Raw genomic sequence first — 22,301 nt, forward strand, 5'->3', positions numbered from 1 at the left:
CAAAGAAAGAGTCCTTTTCACTTAACTGGAGCTCAGTTAGTCTGTTCTTGAGAGACTACTATGTCAGTGGTTCTCAAACCTTTTCATGTGAAGGACCCCCAAAATGATATTTATTTGGCCACGGACCCGCATCTCAAAATATTTAGTTCCAGGGACCCCCCAGAAGCAAAATTAAAGTTACAAACGTTCACTTTGAAAATAAGATTTGCACACATTTTCATGACTTTCTTTTCAAAAATAGCAGATCTACAAGCTCGCAGCGCGGCACTCGGTGCCGCGCTGTGAGCTTGTATACCTGCTATTTTTCACTGGTTAAAGCAGTCAATAATTCTAGGCCTAAATGGGTTAATAAAGACCTTCCTCCCCCCCCCCTCTCTCTCTCTCTGTGTGTCTCTGCGGTGTCTCTCTGTCAGACCTGGACGACCCGGTGATCACGGTGCACCAGAGTGTGGGCGGGGAGACGCGGGAGCAGTTCTACTTCGAGCGCACCGTCTTCCTGCGCTGCGTGGCCAGCTCCAACCCGCCCGTCAGCTACGCCTGGCGGAGGAACGCCCACTTCCTGTCGCAGGGCGCCGACAAGGGCGTGGAGATCTACGAGCCCTTCTTCACCCAGGTACGCCCAAAGGGGCGTCGCACCAAATTCTGGGCCCAGGGTGAAAAAAAAAGAAAAAAAAAAAAAAGGAAAATCGTTCATTTATATAGCGCTTTTGATCCAAAGCGCTTTACAGAGATTGTGCATTACATTCACCCATTCAGGCACACATTCATACACCGGTGGCGGAGGAAACCATGCAAGGCACCAACCTGCTCACCGGGAGCAATGTGGGGTTCAGAGTCTTGCCCAAGGACCCTTCGACATTAACTCAGGGGGAGCCCGGATTCGAACAGGGAACCCTTCGGGAACCCTTCATGCTCTAATAACGGTTTCTCTACCCCTGAGCTATGCCACCCCATCCTGCAAGGATTCACTGCGGGCCCCCCCATGAATGTTATTCATAGGGGGAGGGGGTTTAACCCATTTATACTGGGAACGCATTATTATGCGTTATTTTGTCCTTTAACTATTGAGAAATAGCAGACATACAAGCTCACAGCTCGGCACTGCTAGCTTGTAGATCTACTATCTGTCTTTGAAAATTTCAAAGACTTCTAAGGTTTTCTGAAAAATCTATGTTTCTATGTCAGTGGTGCTCAAACCTTTTCATGTGAAGGACCCCCAAAATGATATGTATTTGGCCACGGACCCCCATCTCAAAATATTTGCCTCCAGGGACCCCCCAGAAGCAACATTTGAGTTACAAATGTTCGCATTAAAAATACATATATTGAAAGATTTGCACACATTTTCACGACTTTTGTCAACGCGTCAAAACTCTCGTCAAACTCTCTAATGTCTCTGGAGGCCCACGACGCGTTTGACGCGTTTACTGTATTTACAGTCTGTATTTACATTTACTATCTCTGATGTATTTTTTTAGGCTAAAACTGTGGCAAACTGTGGCAAAATGACCAAATTATGATCGGCAAACAACAGCTAAATGCTACACTGGCCCATACAGAGTGGAAGACAACAACATCCTGACTACGGTCATGTGACCACACACAGTACATGCACACGCATGGCACACACACACACACACACACACACACACACACACACACACACACACACACACACACACACACACACACACACACACACACACACACACCAAATACTGTACTTGTGAGATGTCTGGGGAGTTTAAACTCCTCTCCCCATCCCTCCATAATTTCCACTTTACTTTCTCTCCGTCAGTCCAATTTCTCTCTCTCTCTCTCTCTCTCTCTCTCTCTCTCCTTTGTTCCATCACTCTTTCCGTGTTATCTCCCTAATTGTCTCTCCTGCTCCATCAGCCCTCCTGCGGTCTGTCTGTCTGTCTGTCTGTCTGTCTGTCTGTCTGTCTGTCTGTCTGTCTGTCTGTCTGTCTGTCTGTCTGTCTCTCTCACTGTCTCTCTCTCTGTTCCTCTGTGTCTCTCGCTCCTTCCCTGCACAGCAGATAATGCTGGGTACAGGGGGTCGTGGGGAGGTCGAGTCTCACTCCACTCTCATCCACTGTGTTTTTTAGCTGAGTAATTTGACGTCTCCCCGCGACTCAAACCAGTGAAAATAGCTCACGCGAGGAGCTTGTTGACCGACAAATTTTTTTTTTTTTTTTTACTTCAACTTAAACACATAAAACCGTGTGACACGGTAGTATGAAGTAAGGCAGGTGTCTTCAACGAGCCCAAGGACCCCTTGGCTGAGATATAGATTAAGCAGGGACCCCCCCCCCCCCCCCCCCCACTATTGTGCTGATTTCATAGAAAGATTCCTAGACTTGTTTGACAGCACTATCATCAGTCTATGTTGTCCACCTCTTTCCGCGGGAGTTTGCTGGAGGTGACGGGAGATTATTTGGACCACACTTCCGGTTTAACAGCAGACATACAAGCTCACGTCGCGTCGCAGATGCAGCCTGTTGTGAGCTTGTAAATCACACTCGGCTGCGGAAGCTCGGTACAGCGTCTGCGCAATGCACTATGGGGAGTTGGAAAATCGTGGATAAAATGTATAAAAATCCGTTTGAAAATAGCATATCTACAAGCTCACAATTAATGTGCGCTTGAAGATCCGTTATTTTCAAGTGGCTAAAATGTATCTAGGCCTACGGGGCTGAAGTGATTTGTAATTATAATCAAAACCTACAAAGTAACTAAAGTTGTCATATACTTGTAGTGGAGTAAAAGTACAATATTTGCCTCTGAGATGTAGTGGAATAGAAGTAAAAGTATTGAAAATTGGAAATACTAAAGTAAAGTACAAACACCTCAAAATTGTACTTAAGTATGGTACTTAAGTACATGTACTTAGTTACTTTACATCACTGTCTGAGCCTTATGTGAGAGTTTTTGTCAGCCTTCTGATTGGTCCCTGCACGGCCAACCAGAAAAATTATTCTCTTTTGCTACCGGGGGCGGAGTTATGCAGGGACAAAGTCCACATTCTACCATTAATATTAATGGCGAGAGTAGTTTTAAATTGATATTTATTTTTATTTTATTTTTTGCTTTGTCATGATAATTAGAAACGTTTTGGAACAACATGGAGTGAATACACAGTGAATATTTGTTGAAATGATAAAACAAATCGCTATATGGATTACTAGCCTTGCATAGAGATCTCCTGCTAGACTGCTGCATTGTGCAGTGATGCGCAGTACGGCCACGATGCGGTACGGCGCGGTGCGGTCATAGCGATTTCAATCATTATAATGAATAAGCTTCAACAAACTAGTTCACATGAACGATATCGATGTAACTAAGATATTTGATTGGGTACATATATTTTAAATGGGCAGAATTACAATTTAAATACATTTTATGTTGAGGTCGAGCCTATAGTTCCACAACTTCCTGATCAGTGCGAAGTACCCAAGATGCACTGCTCTCTCTCTCTCTATGGCCTCTGCCTGTTTCAGAGAATTAAACTAATTAAAACATGTATTTTCGGGGAAAAAACCCTGTTTTGCAATGTAACTACTGTACTTTTTTGTTCCTTTTTTATTAATATCACGTAGATGTTTTCCTTTTGGTATTTTAAATAGCAATAATGAAAAATATTTTTTTCCCCATTCACTTCCATTATAAAAATATTCTTCCCTGGCCACTGTCCCACCTAGTAACACAGAGCGACATGGGGTGGGACTTGACAAAGAGTGAATTCTCTAAATTCTGGGCGAGTTTGTGAATTCCACTTTGACGTATAAATGGGACCAAACTCTGTCTGTCTGTGTGTGTGTGTGTGTGTGTGTGTGTGTGTGTGTGTGTGTGTGTGTGTGTGTGTGTGTGTGCGCGTGTGCGTGCGTGTGTGTGCGTGCGTGCGTGTGTTGGTCTTGCAGGGGGAGACGAAGATCTTGAAGTTAAAGAACTTGCGTCCTCAGGACCTTGCCAACTACACCTGTGTGTCTTCTGTCAGGAATGTTTGTGGAATCACTGACAAGAGCGCACACTTCAACCTCAACAACAGAACAGGTACAACGTCTCCATGGTATTCCTTTTCAGAGATAGCGTATATATTGTGATACAATGAGGGAGCCCTATAAAAAAAAATCCTGTTGAATTGTTAATACAGAGATTCATTGCAGAATTCATTTAAACCTGCATTACGGGTCCATTTGGTTTCATTTGTATACTGTCAGAGTTACATTCTTGTAAGGGTCAATTTAGACCTCCCAAAAGGAACCCAGAGAGTCCCTGGACCCCACTTTGACCCCACCCTAAAATCACGCGAAGCGGTACACAGTATCTCTAAATAGTCATGTCATCAACATGGATCTGTCCCATTTTCCATATTCCCTCCTGACTGGCTACGATTGCCTTCTAAAGTTTGTGTATGCGACCTGATGGTCGCTTATCTCCAGATTAGGGAGTCTTAAGCTGGTTGCACACGTTTTTCGTTGCAAAATGCGTTTTTCAGGGCAAGGAGAGAGAGAGAGATAGAGAGAGCAAGGGACAGAGTGGTGTGCGAAACGGGCGGCAGAGTGCAAACGTGACTGACATAACGTGAGTTTGATTCTTTTATTTGCGTGCTCCGAAATTCACTCCGATATTCGGCCCGAAAAACGCAGCAGTGTGCAACCACCTTTACTGGTATTAAATAATATTAGAGCTGGGTCATTGGGACCCGTGATCCTTTTGACGACATCACATCAGGAAGGGAATAATCTCTGTTGACGCTCTGCAGAAAAACGGCTTCTTTATCTCGGAATCTTTCTCCAAAATTTCTCCAAAAGGTTTTGTGTCAATACTGACTCACTACTGACTAAAATGACTCATCGTGAAAGAACCTATTTGAATGTGTGTGAGCAGGGGTGTCAATTGGGTATGGCAGGGGTATGCAGCTGCCATACCCTGGGTCCAGGGGGGAAAATAAAAGTTACTTTTAAATATAAATCCATGAATGTCTCTTTGTCTATCTGTGCTGGTTATTATGTTGTTAACTTATAGTAAAATAACCAGTAAGACTCCCTAATCGGGAGATAAGCGACCGTCAGGTCGCAACGTGATTTTAGGCCAAAATGTGTAGAAGTGTGGAAAAATGTGTATGTAAAAATCGGCCTGATGGTGGCGCTATATGGGACAGATGCATGTTGATGAGATGAGTGTAGCCATACTGTGTCCCGATTTGCGTGATTTTAGGGCAAAATATGTAGGAGCAGTGTCCAAAAATGTGTTTGAAAAAATCTGCCTGATGGTGGCGCTTTATGGGACAGATCCATGTTGATGACATCAGTGTAGAGCAAGTGTGTACCGATTTGTGTGATTTTAGGGCAAAATTTGTAGGAGCAGTGTCCAAAAATGTGTTTTAAAAAATCGGCCTGAAGGTGGCGCTAAATGGGACATATCCATGTTGATGAGATGAGTGTAGACATACTGTGTACCGATTTGCGTGATTTTAGGGCAAACATTTTAGGAGCAGTGTCCAAAAATGTGTTTTTCAAGAATGGGCCTCATGGTGGCGCTAGAAGAGGGCCATGTGAGAATTGATGGGTGGAGGTTGTGATTTGGCAGGCAAGGAGTATGTGTGCAATATTTGGCATGGATCGGGGCAACGGTTGCGGAGATATGAGCAGGGCAAAAGTGTGACGTGTGACATGTGACGGAGGGACGGACAGACAAACAGCCGGTGGAGGTTTTGGTAGTAAGTGCGACCTGACGGTCGCAACTATAAATGCCAAATTTAACAAAATGGTCACTTTAACAAGGTATTATAATTATATTCTCCACACTTGTATTCTCCTCATCTTGACAAGATGATATATTCCCAGGTTCCGTAGGTCAGCTGCACAGGTGCAATTCATTATTGTTAATTGTGGCACGTTTCGCGTTTACTAACATGCCAAGTTTAGCTGCACTTCCAGGCTGCCATATCCAGCCCAAGAAACCATAGAAATGGGGGAAAAATAGAATGTACTTCTTAAAATAAATGTATCATGCCTGCTGCTAAGGTATATGGCAACATGACTGGTGTCTTGCACGCGCGCGAAGGTGCGCATGCAAGACACCAGTCATGTTGCCATACCTTATCTTTTTCTGAATTGACGCCACTGTGTGTGAGTCCTGATTGCTTGTCTCTCTCTCTCTGCCCCCCCCCCCCCCCCCGCCCCCAGCGTCTCCCAGTATAAGGCTGGCGGTAGACGACCCCCTGGTGGTGAACCCGGGGCAGACGGTGACCCTGCCGTGCGTGAGGTCGGGAGGGGAGCCGCCGCCCACCCTGAGGTAGGGGACGGGACCGTACGAAAATGTCACGTCACGATTATAATCGCGATTTGCGATAATTATCGCGATATTACCAACCGCTTGAAACCATGCATCCATATTCTGGGGCAGAACGTTTGCAAAAAAAAAATAGCAGATCTACAAGCTGGTGTGAGATTGTCGATCGGCTATTTTTCGGCAAAGAGATTTGGTAGAGTGAGAAAAAAAAGGCTGTAGCGTGTATGATTATAAGGTGTGTTCTACCAATTGTAGAGGGTTTAATTAGGCCTAGAATTATTGAATGCTTTAGCTATTGGCCAGATTGCTAACATAGAAACATAGGTTTAAAAAAAAAAAACACTTCAAAAGACACGGGACAAAATTCAAATTTCATGATTTTTCTAAAATAGCAGGTCTACAACCTCACAGAGCTTTTATATCTGCTATTTTTCAGTAGTTAAAGCATAAAATAATGATCCACAATTAGTGTGTACCCGTTCTGAATGGGTTTAAGTGGATCAAAGGTGAATTTATCCCAGCGCATGACGGAGGAAAATTTCACGATAAATTAAAAATCTCCACGATTTTTTTTATCGCGATAAACGATAATAACGATTATCATCCCGTCCTTTACCCTGAGGTGGCTGAGAGGAGGAGGAGGAGGCGGCGGGGAGGGGGAGGAGCTCCCGGAGAGGAGCGTCGTGGCAAACAGAGGAGACACGCCCACCAAGGAGGGGGGCGGAGCCTACACGCTCACCCTGCCCGCCGTCACCCACCAGCAGGGCGGCGCCTACAGCTGCGTGGCCAGCAACAACGTGGGCAACCCCGCCAGGAAGACGGCCACCGTCCTCGTACGAGGTCAGCAGCAGGGGGCGACATTTGGGTCATTAGGGGTTGCCACCCCGTAGTGTTCACGTTGAACCTTACATTCAGTTATTTTTATGCATATTACGTCCAACTCAACTAATTTAGATAAGCCTTTTTATTGTGATCAATCATTACCTGTAATTTATTAACCACTTTCTACAAGCTTGTAGATCTGCTATTTTGAAATGGCCGAAATGTATATAGGGCTGAAGTGGTTAATGTATATTAGAGGTGTATTCAGTGATAATGGAAGTGGCCGGGGGTCAACTTGTCACAGCGTGGAAATGTTTAGTTTTTTATAGATATTCTACACCATTATAATGTTCTCGTTTCGATCATTAGACCCAATCACTGAATATCGGTAGGCCTACGTCTCCAGCTTCAGGATATGTATGATACTGATTTACTACAAGACTGTGGCATTCAGTGGAGTTCAGTAGTTTACAATCTAGGCATTTAGCAGACGTTCTTAATTCAGAGCGACTGTGGTTCTCAAAACTTTTATTTTGACTGTCATAACTAAACATCATAACATAACTACGGCCATACTCTACCCTGATTGGTCGAGGACTGGCTGGCCACCTCTTAAAACGGAATCTAGCTATGCTCGAACACGATCCTTATATGGTCAGCACACATTCTAGTGAGGAGAATGAATGGAAAATGTACCAATTATATTTTTATTTGAATGAAATACAATCACTGAATATACCTTTAAAGGTCCAAATCTACAAAGTATCAAGTAACTAAAATGTTCAAATAATTGTAGTGGAGTAAAAGTACAATATACCGCCCGTCCCCGCACCCGCAAATTTATAATAGTATATATTCCGCCCGTTTTCACCCATCAAACACGGATACAGGACTCTGGTTGAGAACCACTGTTTTAATTTGTGTCCCAAAACAAATAACAAACAATAAAGAACGACTCACAATCTAGTATGCAGATTTTTTTTTTTTTTGCTGATTCAACTCATTTGCAAACTTCAACCTTTGGGGGGGAGTGGGGGAGGGGGGTGTTGTAAACAGACACAGCTGCAGGCAGGTGTGAAGCAGGAATATGCCTTCTATTCTGGGGAGAGAAGATGAATGGATGCAAGTTCCTCCAGGGACGTGCTGGGCCCCTGATTCAGCCCGGGAAAAAGATTCGGAGAGGCCCTCATTGCGCGCTATAGAGAGAGATCTCTCTCTCTATAGCGCTGCTGCTGCTCAAAGATTTGCCATTTCAGATCATGACAAGTGACAAGCCAGTGAGCCAATTACTGTACATGAGTTATATTTCGTCGTTGTCGGGTGGAAACCTTGTATGTCTAAAACCGTTTGTTTTGTATCATGTATCATTTTAAATATGATTTAAACTAGTGAAAACAGACAATCTACAAGCACAAAACGCCTTGCGGTGCGAGGCGTGTTCTTGTACTGTATATCAGCTGTTTTCACTACTTTTGTGCAACGGCCTTGTATGATGAAGCAGGGCTTTGCTTTGCGAAAAAAATTATACATTTGGAGATACAAGGTTTCTGCCCGACAGTGACGATTCACTTTGTTGGCCGCCCAGCCCCCAAAATGGAACAAAATGAACCGGCCGTTCGGGAGTTGTCCCGCTTATCCCAATGGCCAGCACGTCCCTGAGTTCCTCTAATGCTCTCATTCTCAGCTCCTCTTTTGGTTTTTGGGCCAGCGCCCGTCCTCCTATCCATATACCCCCCCCCCCCCCCCCCCCCCCCAACACACACACACACACACACACACACACACACACGCAGGCAGCCAATTAAAATTGAGGCTAAGTTTCTGCTCCGGAGATTCATGTTTATGTATGAGTCTGCGTTGCTTACGTAACTTGTATAAAGCGTCTCACTGAAAGTCACACAACGGAGTTTATATTGAACTGGACTGTCAGAATAATGGCCACTTCCCGGCGAGAAAAAGGAAAGAAGAAACAAGTTACAGAAACACATTTCTTTTTTTTAGCCCTATTTTCTCCCAATTTGGTCGTCCCGCCAATGGTTTCCTCCCCACACACGCGGCTGTGCGTTGTCGCTGCAGTGAGGAGCCCCCAGTGGGAGGACGTAGAGCTTTCGTCCTACTCCTCCCGTCCAACACTCCCTGCTGATCCGTTTCAATCGTAGGACTAGGGGTGGGCGATATGGTGATAATTATCATTGAGACGATTTGATGTCTCCACGATATGCCTTTTCAGAGGTAACATATATATTGTGATACAATTGAAGGAGACTTGTAAAAAATGTAGTTTAATCGTTAATATAGAGATTCGTTTTGGTCATTTTGGTCTAAATCAGTAGTTCTCAAACTTTAAAATGTCAAGATCTCCTCTTAACTCTGACAGTATACAAATGAAACCAAATTGGTTTCATTTGTATACAGTCAGTTACATAATTGTAAAGTTCAATTTAGACCACCCAAACAGTGATGTTACTAGGTTTTCAATGTAATGGGTCCCGGGACCCACAGGTGGTCATTCAAATGGGTCCCAGAAAAGTTTTATGAGTCCTCAATACAATGTTTTCGAGCGCTGTGAGCTTAGATCGGCTATTTTAAAAAGGTTTGCCTATTTCTACTACTACTAAAACTACTAAAACATGTGCCCCTAATGAATTCGGGCACGCAAAATGGCGTCGGACGTCAGTGGAATCAAAACATTGACGTTTCTATCGCCTGTTTAAGACTTTCTACGTGGATTTTATTTGTGTTAAAGTCGAGTAAAGTAGGATGCTTTCACCCATGAACAATGGTGGTGTCTGTGGAATTTTAAAATGTTTTTCTTTTACCGCGACACGGTAAATTATTTTAACATGGACTCCAATGATGCCGCATCCCCGGGACCCAAGGACCATGACATGAATGAGTCCCTGGGTGACTTGAATGAGTTTTTGATGCGGGATGCGCACGTAATGACATCACTGCCCAAAAGGAGCTCAGAGAGTCTAGTTTTTGTCAAGTAACTTGAAAAATAACCGTGAAAACCAACATGAAAAAGAATCGTGATAAAATCGTATATCGTGATACAGCTTCGGAAAATATCGTGATATTGTATTTTTCTATATCGCCCACCCCTACGTAGGACAGATTGATAATAACCTTATACACACTACTTGAAATGTAACCACTTGAAACCCAGCATCCCTATTCTGGGGGGAACGTTTGACAAAAATAGCAGATCTACAAGATCACTGTGACTTTGTATCTCCAAGTTTCAAATTTGCACGATTCTTTTTTAGTAAAGTAGAGCCTGTCGCACAAAACTAGTGAAAATAGCAGATCTACAAGCACACAATGCCTCGCTCTGTATGAAGAGAGTCTGCTAATATGCCTAAATTGTAAATTGTAGAAATAAGTCTGGCTCTGCAAGCTCTAAACGAGTCGCCATGTGGCGCGCTTTGAGCTTGTGGATTGTAGCTATTCTCAACGCATTCTTCAAATTTTGGAAACAATGTGGAATATTTAATTGTATAACTTCTTTAACACACAAAATTCTTATGGGGTTCCCTGGCACATTTATTTTGCGCGGGGGTTTCTTCACATGAAAAGAATTACTAGCATTTGACACTTGAAGTGGTCAGAGGCAAGGTGAGTTTATTTATTCATGTAGCAGACAGTAGCACATCTCAAGTGCTTTTCATAAAACATTAAAGGGGAACTTCACCCATTTTCTTCATATAATTGGTCTTCCCTAATGCTCATTATAAGAGGGCATCTTTTTTTTCTTTTCTTTTTTATACCCTCTATAAGAGGGCATCTTTTTCCTTTTTTTTACACCCTTATACCCTATGATGACTAAAACTAAAAGACTAACTATGTTGACAATTTTGTCGGCAAATAAGAACTAGTCTGAAATGTTAGGGATGGACTAGTGAAGAAGAGATCCAGTTGAACTAAAAGACAAGTCATTTCATGTTTGGTTGCGCTCTGAAATTGCAGACCTACGAACTTGTAGATCGGCTATTTTCAGCATGGTGTAAAATCCGCCATTGCGACACCATCAAGGCCCGCCAAAATACATTTTTGTCGACGAAATCAACAGTACATTTAGTCAGCTAAAACTAGACTAAAACTTAAACTTTTCAGATGACTAAAATATGAACACTATGACTAATATCAGAAACACTATGACTAATATCAGAAACACTATGACTAAAACAAAATCCAATTGCTGTCAAAATCAACACTTGCTCTGAACCCTGTTACACAGGCCTGCGCAAGGCTCGCTTCTGGATCACGCCGGACCCCTACCACAACGACGACCACATCCAGATCGGCCGCGAGGTGAAGATCAGCTGCCAGGTAGGGGGCGTCATGTGGGTCATCAGATATCAGCAGATATACAAGCTCGCAGCGTGGCACCGAGTGCCGCACTGCGAGCTTGTAGATCTGCTATTTTTGAAAAAGTCGTGAAAATGTGTGCAAATCTTTGAATATATGTATTTTCAAAGCGAACGTTTGTAACTCACATTTTGCTTCTGGGGGGTCCCTGGAACTAGATATTTTGAGATGGGGGTCCGTGGCCAAATAAATATCATTTTGGGGGTCCTTCACATGAAAAGGTTTGAGAACCACTGACATAGTAGTCTCTCAAGAACAAACTAACTGAGCTCCAGTTAAGTGAAAAGGACCTTTTCTTTGACGATGGCTGGCCAGATTGCTGACATAGAAACATAGGTTTTTCAAAAAAATCTTAGAGGGATTCAAAAGACACTTATAGAATCGGGTCAAAATTCTAATTTTCAAAATTTTTCAAAAATAGCAGATCTACAAGCTTGCAGCGCGCTGTGAGCTTGTATATCTGCTATTTTTCAATAGTTAAAACAGTCAATAATCCTAGGCCTAAATGGGCTAACCACTTATGGCATCCGTACTTTGGGAATGTCGTTTCAGGCAAACATTTTCAAGTGAAATTAGTTGCTCTACAAGCTCTCAACACGTCGCATTGAGAACTCGTAGATCCAAAAGAGAGACACAAACAAACTAGTGAAAATAGCAGATCTACAAGCTCACAACGTGTCGCTTTGTGCAGTGTTGCGAGCTTGTACATCGGCTATATTAACCTTTTTTTTTGTTCTTTATAATTCACGGAATGTCTTTGATTTGTTTGTTTTTTGTACTAAAATGTATAAAATTATTCTAAAAAGTTTATATTAAAAAAATGTATATAGATTTTTTTGGATAGGGGAAAAGAAGATGGAATTTTCACGTGTCGTGACTCATAGAAATTGGTCCGTGACCCACACATGCTCCTGACACCTGGGAAGCATAATTCTTTTTTCATAACGGCTATCTGGCAAGCCCCACCCTGGCAGCGTGTGATTGGCCTGCAGCAGTCCAAGGCATTACAGTCTCTTTGAGCCGCATTGTCGCTATGTCTACAATGTTATCTTTTAGACAACACAACTCTACCCCTAACCCTAAACCTAACCTCCGTGGGGTGTAGCCAGAAAAAGAGGCACGACCGGGATACGAACCCGGGGCGCATGGATTGGAATCCTAGAGACCAATCCACTAAGCCAAGGAGGCAGGTGCTGGGAATGGCATTGGATTAATTGTCATTCAAATAATTGCGATTAACGATTTAATTGTGTTTCTGTCATTGACAATTACATTCCTTTTTGGCTTGTAGGCTTTGAAGTTGCACATGGCAGATATGACACATAACCTAAATATACAATAACCTAAATATACAAAGAAATTACTTACATATTTGACAACTTTATACTTGAAAAAGAACATTGATAGTGGAAATAGCCGATCTACAAGCTCACAACGCGTTGCATCTGCTATTTCCGCTATTTTTGAAAATGTTTGAAAATATGAACATTTTTCAACATAAAAAAATAATTGCGATTATGTCAAATAATGGCGATTAGACGATTATGTAATAATTGTGACAGCCCTACTGTCTGTATTAGTCATAGAGTTATTAGTAGGGGAGGAAAAGCCTCGCGTAGGGGAGGGGCCTCGCGAGGCTGCCACTCAAATGACTCCTGGCCAATCACAGCGCATCTTTTCCGGGACTTGACAGATTGCCGTTACATTTAGATATCACGCACCTGGGAAACAGTGGGCTATGGTAACTTATTTTTTGCCCCCCCCCCCCCCCCCCCCCCTGTGTCTTTCTGAAACTCCGCCTCTGGGCCAGGTGGAGGCCACGCCCCCAGAGGAGCTGCGCTTCTCCTGGCTGAAGAACGGGCGGGCGCTGCGCAGCTCGGAGCGCATGGTCATCACACACACACCCGACCCGCTGCCGCCCAGCGACGCTGCATCGACCCATGGTTAGAATAGTTTGGGATGTTTCATTATACGGTAGTTTAGTTAGTTGAGATTTTGTTGTTGTTGTTGTTGTTGTTGTTCTAATTCAGTTAGTTTTAATTAGTTTTCAGAGCGGGTTTGCTAGATTTTAGTAGTTTTTATTTTTGTGACAACGCTTAGTTTTAGTTTTGTTTTTAAGTCGTCCCCATGACATCACAGTGAAGTCAGAGCAAGATGTCAGAGCGGCAAACCCTTAGTCCGTAAAAAAGTGTACACGTCCAGACGTCCAGACGGAGTCAGCGTGTGTCGTTTCACATACTAAACTGCGACCTTCGGTAGCAATTAGTTTTAGTGTTAGTTTGTTTTATTTTTATGTAATCTTTTCATTATTTGAGTTATTTGTCAGGTGCATGATTGTAAAAAGTCTGAGCAAGTAGGCCTATTGTGTAATAAAAAAAGATATGTTTTCAAATATATTTATTCAGTTAAATACTGTTGGTAACAAGAAAAACTAAAACGAAGAGCATCTATAATTTACCGGTAGTCTATAATTTCAGTTCATTTCAGTTAGTTTTGTAAACACACCATACAGTTTCAGTTAGTTATCGTTTTATTTAGTTCAGTTGACAAAAATGTTTTTGTTATATTTTAGTTTTCATTATTTGGTTAAGTTGTGGTTAACTCTAATCCCCTTGCCTCAGCCTCTACGCTAGGCTCCACCAGCCTGGACATCATTGGTTAAGTTGTGGTTAACTGTAATCCCCTTGCCTCAGCCTCTACGCTGGGCTCCACCAGCCTGGACATCATTGGTTAAGTTGTGGTTAACTCTAATCCCCTTACCTCAGCCTCTACGCTGGGCTCCACCAGCCTGGACATCATTGGTTAAGTTGTGGTTAACTCTAATCCCCTTACCTCAGCCTCTACGCTGGGCTCCACCAGCCTGGACATCATTGGTTAAGTTGTGGTTAACTCTAATCCCCTTGCCTCAGCCTCTACGCTGGGCTCCACCAGCCTGGACATCATTGGTTAAGTTGTGGTTAACTGTAATCCCCTTGCCTCAGCCTCTACGCTGGGCTCCACCAGCCTGGACATCATTGGTTAAGTTGTGGTTAACTGTAATCCCCTTGCCTCAGCCTCTACGCTGGGCTCCACCAGCCTGGACATCATTGGTTAAGTTGTGGTTAACTGTAATCCCCTTGCCTCAGCCTCTACGCTAGGCTCCACCAGCCTGGACATCATCGACCTGAAGTTCACCGACTTCGGCACCTACACCTGCGTGGCCTCGCTGAGCAGCGGCGCCATCCCGGAGGTCAGCATCGACGTCAACATCTCCTCCACCACCGGTAAGGTTTTCATCTCCTTATTATTAGTGTGAACACTGTAGACCAGGGGTCTTCAACGTTGTCAGGCCAAGGACCCCTTAACTGAGAAAGAGAGATCCAGATTTTCATCGACTAGTTTGACAGCACTGTCAAACAACATTAGTCTTACGTTGGATTCGCGTTCATTTTTTTTCAGACATTTGGCCACTTCAATTGTCGATACGTAGTAAACTTATCCTTTCACTCTGTACCTGGTCTCCTCCTTTTACCCTCTACACTAAACCTCTTTGCTGAAAATAGCTGATCCACAAGCTCACAACGCCTCGCGCTGCGAGGCGTTGAGAGCTTGTAGATCTGCCATTTTTGGCTAAAGTTGTCCTCAGAATAGGGATGCGAGGGTTCAAAGTTTTTAATTTGAAAATAATTATCCTATCACAAGGATTTAGTGCGCCTCTATAGCACGCAATGATGGCCTCTACAACTCTTTTTACCGGGCTGAATCAGGGGCCCAGCACGTCCCTGGTACGACTTTAATAAATGCAAACGTGTTGAACTTCTGCCTCCAGTCTCCTGCACTTGGGTTCAACTCTTCACTCCGGCACGGCACAGTGTGGCAGGTACACCCGTTTCCCCTCCCCCAAAAATAGGACCCTTAAGGGGCTGACGGATAGAGGAACGCATCAGGCACTCTCTCGTTGTTGGTTTTTTTTTGGTACCGGCTGCAGCCACACCGGAGGCGTGGAGTGGCCACGTCAAAACCCGTTGACGCATCTTTCACAGCTCACGCTTCTATTTTCAATCGTTGGCACGGGGCAGAAAATACACACCTCTAATATACTATGATGGCATCCGAGTGTCAACGAGTTCAACTTGTATTGCAGAGAGTGATATTCCTTTGTATATTTAGGTTATGTGTCATATCTGCCACTTCAAACTTCAAAGCTTACAAGCCAAACAGAAATGTAATTGTCAACGACAAAAACACAATTAAATCGTTAATCGCACTTATTTGTAGTGTGTAACGAAAATATGAATGTAAAATAAATACAGAGACCAACTTCTTTTCAGGATTTGTAGCCAGTACCTGTAAAGTACATGTGCGTATCCAGTATGTTTGTAATTGAATAATTGACTGGAATCGATATTCTCTAGATTCTAGATCATCTGTTTGCTGTTTTCTACTCTACTGTTGTGTTATTGTTTGTTATGTCTTAAGTGTTTTTCATGTGAAGAGGGTCAGAATGGAAATAAGGGTAAAAAATAATAGGCTTCTAAAAAAAAGAGAGAGGATAGGGGCTCTTTGATGCTTCAAATCCTCCCACCTTCAATGTGAACCAGATGCATCATTGATCACCTTCAATGTGAACCAGATGCATCATTGATCACCTTCAATGTGAACCAGATGCATCATTGATCAGAGCGTCATTGACTGAGCTTCCAAAGTGTTATTGACCTTAAGCCTCGTCGACGCGACCCTGAGCGCCATTGACCCGAGCGCTATTGACACTTTCTATCAGCGTCTGTGGTGTTGTTGTTGGTCTTAACGACAGTATGTGGTCTGGTGCAGGCTACTGTTAGCTCAGTGCTATACGTTAAGTACCGTGAGAAAGGTCAAAGCAGCTGCATGCTTTAGACACATGCAGTCCCTAAGCTGCTCTTAAACAGCAGTGACAGCACTTCCATCCAGAAGAGAGTAGGCAATAACTGTTCGCATTAACCCATTAAAGGATAGTCCAAGCATTTCGGGCAAAAATCGTGCACTTTATGATAGAAGCATGAAATTTGGCACACAGTTAGAACATGCCATATGGAACATTTTTGGCTATAGGGCCATCGCAGATTTGTCTTTGAAAACTTGTGGGAGCCAATCAAAGTTGGGCTCTCATAGACTTCACTATACAGTAAAATTATAAGAAAAATAAATATGCTTTAAGTAGAATGTGAGGGGTCAAACTAGGCGTTTTTTTAGGGATTCTGAATCCAATGCAAGCATTTGTTTTGCACGAAAAACATTCCTTTCTGAAAAAACTTTTATGGGGGCTGTTTTTAGCCCAAGGAATGTTTTTCGTGCAAAACGAATGCTGCTTGCATTGGATTCAGAAACCCGAAAAAAAAGCCTAGTTTGACCCCTCACATGCATATTTATTTTTTGTATTATTTTACTGTATAGTAAAGTCTATATGAGAGCCCAACTTTGATTGGCTCCCACAAGTTTCCAAAGACAAATCAGCGATGGCCCTATAGCCAAAAAATGTCCATATGGCATGTTCTATCTGTGTGCCAAATTTCATGCTTCTATCATAAAGTGCCCGATCAAAATACTGCCCGAAACGCCTGGACTATGAATGACCTTTATCTATTGATTACTCACGCCATGGAGACTTGAGTTCTCTCTCTCTCTCTCTCTCTCTCTCTCTCTCTCTCTCTCTCTCTCTCTCTCTCTCTCTCTCTCTCTCTCTCTCTCTCTCTCCAGTCCCCCCGGAGCTGTCGGTGCCTCGTGGTCGTTCTCACCTCATCGTGCAGGAGGGAGACACCGTGGACCTGCAGTGTCTGGTGTCCGGGAAGCCCAAGCCCACCGTCCTCTGGTCCCGCCTCCTCCAGGTATGGGATGGGACCATAATCCATATTATCGTTTATTGTGATAAAACAAAACACTCATGATAATCTTATCGTGGAGATTTAATTTATCGTGGAATCGTCCTCCGTCACGCACTGGGATCAATTCACCTTTTATTTGCCGAGCTGCATACAGTATCCTTTAACACTTAAAGGACAACTTTGTTTTTTTACAACAAGGGTTCATATTATAGATTGCAATTAGAGAAAAGAAAAGATAAGTGTTAAAATGTTTTCATTTATTGATTTCTATTGTTTTAGTGATTTTAGTAGTTTGATTTCAGTGGGTGGGGGCATGCGTACAAGTGGCTAAATATGTCTTTTCAGACACAATAAGCCGGTGATTTCTTTGTTACTATTTACAACGTGTTACTAAGTTACATCTGCCCATGAAAGACTGTGGTGCATCTTGGGAATGGGCTTATTGTGTCTAAAAAGACATACTGGTATTTAGCCACTTAAATGCATGCCCCCAACCTGGGGGTATGCATGCAAATCAAAATCATTAAAATCACGATAGAAAGAAGTAAATGAAAAACGTTTAACACTCATCTTTTCTTTTCTCTAATGAATATCTAAAATATGAACCCTTGTTGTAAAAAAACAAAGTTGTCCTTTATTGGTAAAACGTACTTATAATATACTTCTTGGGTCACAATAATCGTGAAATGAAATGTTTCACATCGTCCCATCCCTACTTCCAGGAGGCAGGGGGCGGGGCGTCCTCCTCCTCTGGGCAGGCCGGGGGGCCTGCGGTGCCCGTCGCCGTGGCGATGCCCGAGGGCGCGGCCGCCCAGACGGAGAGCTACGACGGAGTGCTGCGGTTGGTCAACGTGTCCCGGGAGATGGGCGGGGCCTACCGGTGTCAGACCAGCCAATACAACGGCTTCAACGTCAAGCCCAGGGAGGCCGTCATAGAGCTGGTGGTGCAGTGTGAGTAACATGAATGAACCAATCATAGAGCTAGTAACATGAATGAACCAATCCTAGAGCTAGTAACATGAATGAACCAATCATAGAGCTAGTAACATGAATGAACCAATCATAGAGCTAGTAACATGAATGAACCAATCATAGAGCTAGTAACATGAATGAACCAATCATAGAGCTAGTAACATGAATGAACCAATCATAGAGCTAGTAACATGAATGAACCAATCATAGAGCATGCACGCACGCACAGCACCCACACACACACACACCACGCACAGCACCCACACACATGCACATGCACGCGCGCAGTAAGGTTATAATAGTTTTGGATGTTTTCATTAGTTTTTATTTTTATTAGTTTTGAGGTTTTGTTTTCCATTACAGTTTAGTTTTAATTCGTTTTTAAAGTGGGGTTGCTAGTTTCGTTTCGTTTTTATTTTTTGAAAATGCTTAATTTTAGTTTAGTTTTGATTAGTTTTAGTGTTAGTTTTAGTCTTTTACGTAATATGAGGTATTTGTCAGGGGTGAGATTAAAACATCTCTTGGAAAAAGTATTGTCTAATAAAAAATCAACAAAACATAATATTGTGGAGAGTGGCAGAAATGTTGAGACATACAACTTCTCTCTTTGACCTGGTGGTTTTTATATACTCTAATAACCAAGCCAGTGATTCTCAAAGTGGGCTCCGAGCCGAGGACCCACAGGGGTCCTTGAGGGGGTTGCAGGGGGTCCCTAGCAAAAAGGGCGATAATTTATTTTCACTATCATTCCATGCCTAAGGAACAAAATTACAGAATATATGACTGTTTTGGTCATGGGTTTCTTCTTCTGCTGCCTGGCCGAGGATTGGCATCTGTCTCGGGGGAGGGAGGCTCCCCTGGGGCGGTGTCCTTTACCTTGTCAAGGCACGCTAGGTTAGCCTTCTTATGCGTGCTGTTCAAATGGACTTTTAGATTTGTGGGATTTTTCCCCTTGAGTAATGCACCGCATGCCGTATTATCATTTTCTACAAGGCATTTACTCTTATCTGAAACACAGTCATATTCAAAGTAATCCCAAATGGGACGCTTTTTTTCAACTTTCGAAATGATACCAGGTTCTGTATTTTGGCTCCCCTGGGGCGGTGTCCTTTACCTTGTCAAGGTAGGCTAGGTTAGCCTTCTTATGCGTGCTGTTCAAATGGACTTTTAGATTTGTTATTATCATTTTCTCCAAGGCATTTACTCTTATCTGAAACACAGTCATATTCAAAGTAATCCCAAATGAACTTTCAAAACCACCATGATACCAGGTTCTGTATTTTGGCGTGTCCGAGGGGCATGGTAAACTGGCACAGAGGGAGATAGGGAGAAGAGCCTGGTGACGCGAGGTTAGAGCATAGGATTAGAGGGAGGAGGAAGATGGATATATGAAAATAGATTGTACATCCATCCAAAATAAATTGACAAAGACGAAAACTAAGGAGATTTTCTCTATAATTTTAGTTTATTTTAGTTAGTTTTGTAAACACACAATACCGTTTCAGTTAGTTTTAGTTTTTTTTAAAAGCTTAGTTTTTATTTTTATTTCAGTTAACGACAATGTTTTTCCATTCTAGTTTTCGTTTTTTCCTTAGTTTTAGTTTACTATAATAACCTTGCCGCGCACACACACACACACGCGCGCACACACACACACACACACACACACACACACACACACTGACAATAGTTGCACTATTATGATGTACTTTTGTGACGTTCTGTAGATTTTTAGATGTTGGCTTTTGAAACTCTTCACTGTGAGCTACTGTAATAGGCTATATCAGGCATTGACACTAAGGGTTGCCCACCTGCCCCCGGCAGGTAAATAAAACTTTCGGGCAGGTGGCGTTTGCTTTCAGGTTGCCCGACCAGGCAACAGTCTATGGACACAGTACGAGATATCTGTCTAAACACCTGAACGTGGGCAACGTGCTCTGTCTGTCTGGCCAGTGGAATGTAAAATAAGAGCACTCTTTACCTATAATGTGCTGTCACTGACACTGTTCCTACACTTAAAAATATAAAATAGGTGTGAACCCATTGTCATATTGAATCATTCATAACTATGTAGGTATTTGGATAAATATGTAGGTATGACATTTTTTAAGGCAGTTAAATTTTACTTTCTATAAATGGACTATTTACTTTTCGGGCAAGTGGGCATGACCTTTGGGCAAGTAGAAAATGACCTGTACTTGCCCGACGGACAAGTGCCTCTGAGACCTTAGTGTCAACCCCTGCTATATGCATATACGCCATTTCTTTCTACTTCCGGGCCTCTTTCGACTTCCTTCACAGGTGTTACCGATGATACTAATGAAGGCTCTGTTCCATTCTGGTCAAACAGAGTCACGGTGCTGATATTGTGCATGTTGGCTCACTGGAAACACTCTGCTACACCAGTGGGTCTCAAAGTGTCCTTGTGTGGGTTCCAAATGTCCCCATACAGTTGTGTAACTCTGAGAGTGTACAAATGGAAGCTTCCATTTGTTGATTCCATTTGTATTGAGTTATGGGGGTCCTTGAAATCAAAGAACCACTCTACAATATATCAAACGGAGCCTTAATTAGTATCATCAGTAATATGGCATATTATGCATATAGCCTATTTTAATTTGACACGCTTGTATTAATTCTGTAGTGTAGGGGTCATGGGCCGTAAAATGAATGGACTACGTTAAGCCCATACACTCCACAGACGGTAAATTAAGCCTATTTGACATGCTTGTGGCCCGTGTGCATTCTGTCCTGAAAAGAAAATGACACCAGAATTCTATTGGTTGAGACAGCGCAGGGGGTGGGTCAATAAATGCTATTGGTTGGGAGCTTGTCAATCAAGCTAGCCACGACCCTCCTACAGGATATGCAATTGTTTGGATTCCCCATTCCGCCAATGTATTTCAATGGGAATGGAGTGGTTTCATGCCAGTTGTAGTTGCGTTTATGCTGGAGCAGTTAGATTCTCCAAGTAGATGCCGGTTTTCCCCCTCTGTCCAATCGGGTGAGTCGAAGGCAGATACAGGGAGGGTCCTGGAAGTGAGTGACAGGTGTGTCACAGGCTTCGGGACAGAATGCGCTCTCTGCGTTTTTAGTCAGCCACGCACAAAAATAGTTTATCTGCGGGCAACCATACTTTGGTGTTACTGTGCAAAAGTTCGGAATTAAAAATTTACTTGAGTAAAAGTAGAAATGTTTTGGCATGAAAATCTACTTAAAGTACCGTACCAATAGTAAAAGTAAAACATTTTGAAAATAGCAGATCTACAAGCTCACAATGCGTCAAGATGCAAATCATTGTGAGCTTGTAGATCGTCTATTTTCAAATCGGCCCGGTATAATGAATGAACTTTATTGTCATTGTTACATAAAACAAGTTTAAGAACAATGAAATTGGAGCAAACCCTTAAAGTGCGTTAATAGGGCTAAAGTGGTTTATGTACGTTTTATGATATTATAATTTATATCTGCAAAGTGATCTGCAAACTAAAGCGTTCAAATAAATGACGTGGAGTATAAGTACCATATTTGGATCCGAGATGTGGTGGAGTAGAAATAAAAGTATTGGAAATTGGAAATACTAAAGTAAAGTACAAATACCTCAAAATTGCACTTAAGTACAGTACTTGTAGTAAATAAAAGTATTGGAAATTGGAAATACTCAAGTAAAGTACAAATACCTCAAAATTGCACTTAAGTACAGTACTTGTAGTAAATGTACTTAGTTACTTTACACCACTGCCTGCCATTGAGGCGCGCACCTTTCTGCTGCAGGAGCAGCTTTCAGCCGTTGATGCCTCGTGTTGAAGAAGATCTGAGTCATCAAAACACAAACCCTGTCAACACTCCTCTCACTGTGTTATTGATTGCTATTGGACTATCACTATACAGTAGGCATGCACACATAGCTACAGCACACACACACACACACACACACACACACACGCGCACACACACTAACAGAGACTGTCTCACTGGCTAGAGCAGTGGTTCTCAACC

At 42.8% G+C, this 22,301-nt stretch overlaps 1 protein-coding gene across 1 annotated transcript in view; it reads left to right on the forward strand.

The window, feature by feature from the left end:
• LOC308305612 (MAM domain-containing glycosylphosphatidylinositol anchor protein 2-like) overlaps positions 1–22,301 on the forward strand; it is a gene marked incomplete at both ends in the record, with an annotated part of 123,447 nt that overhangs the window by 65,757 nt on the left and 35,389 nt on the right. Inside the window, 9 exons of the mRNA XM_080750432.1 lie at positions 414–613; positions 3,921–4,053; positions 6,192–6,300; positions 6,920–7,137; positions 11,360–11,451; positions 13,301–13,433; positions 14,628–14,753; positions 17,206–17,333; positions 18,089–18,281. Of these exons, the coding sequence (XP_080606558.1) occupies positions 414–613; positions 3,921–4,053; positions 6,192–6,300; positions 6,920–7,137; positions 11,360–11,451; positions 13,301–13,433; positions 14,628–14,753; positions 17,206–17,333; positions 18,089–18,281 (1,332 nt within the window). The remainder of the gene's footprint in view (positions 1–413; positions 614–3,920; positions 4,054–6,191; positions 6,301–6,919; positions 7,138–11,359; positions 11,452–13,300; positions 13,434–14,627; positions 14,754–17,205; positions 17,334–18,088; positions 18,282–22,301) is intronic.

The sequence above is a fragment of the Nannobrachium achirus genome (assembly GCF_963921795.1).
Source record: "Nannobrachium achirus genome assembly, chromosome: 20".
NCBI lineage: Eukaryota > Metazoa > Chordata > Actinopteri > Myctophiformes > Myctophidae > Nannobrachium > Nannobrachium achirus.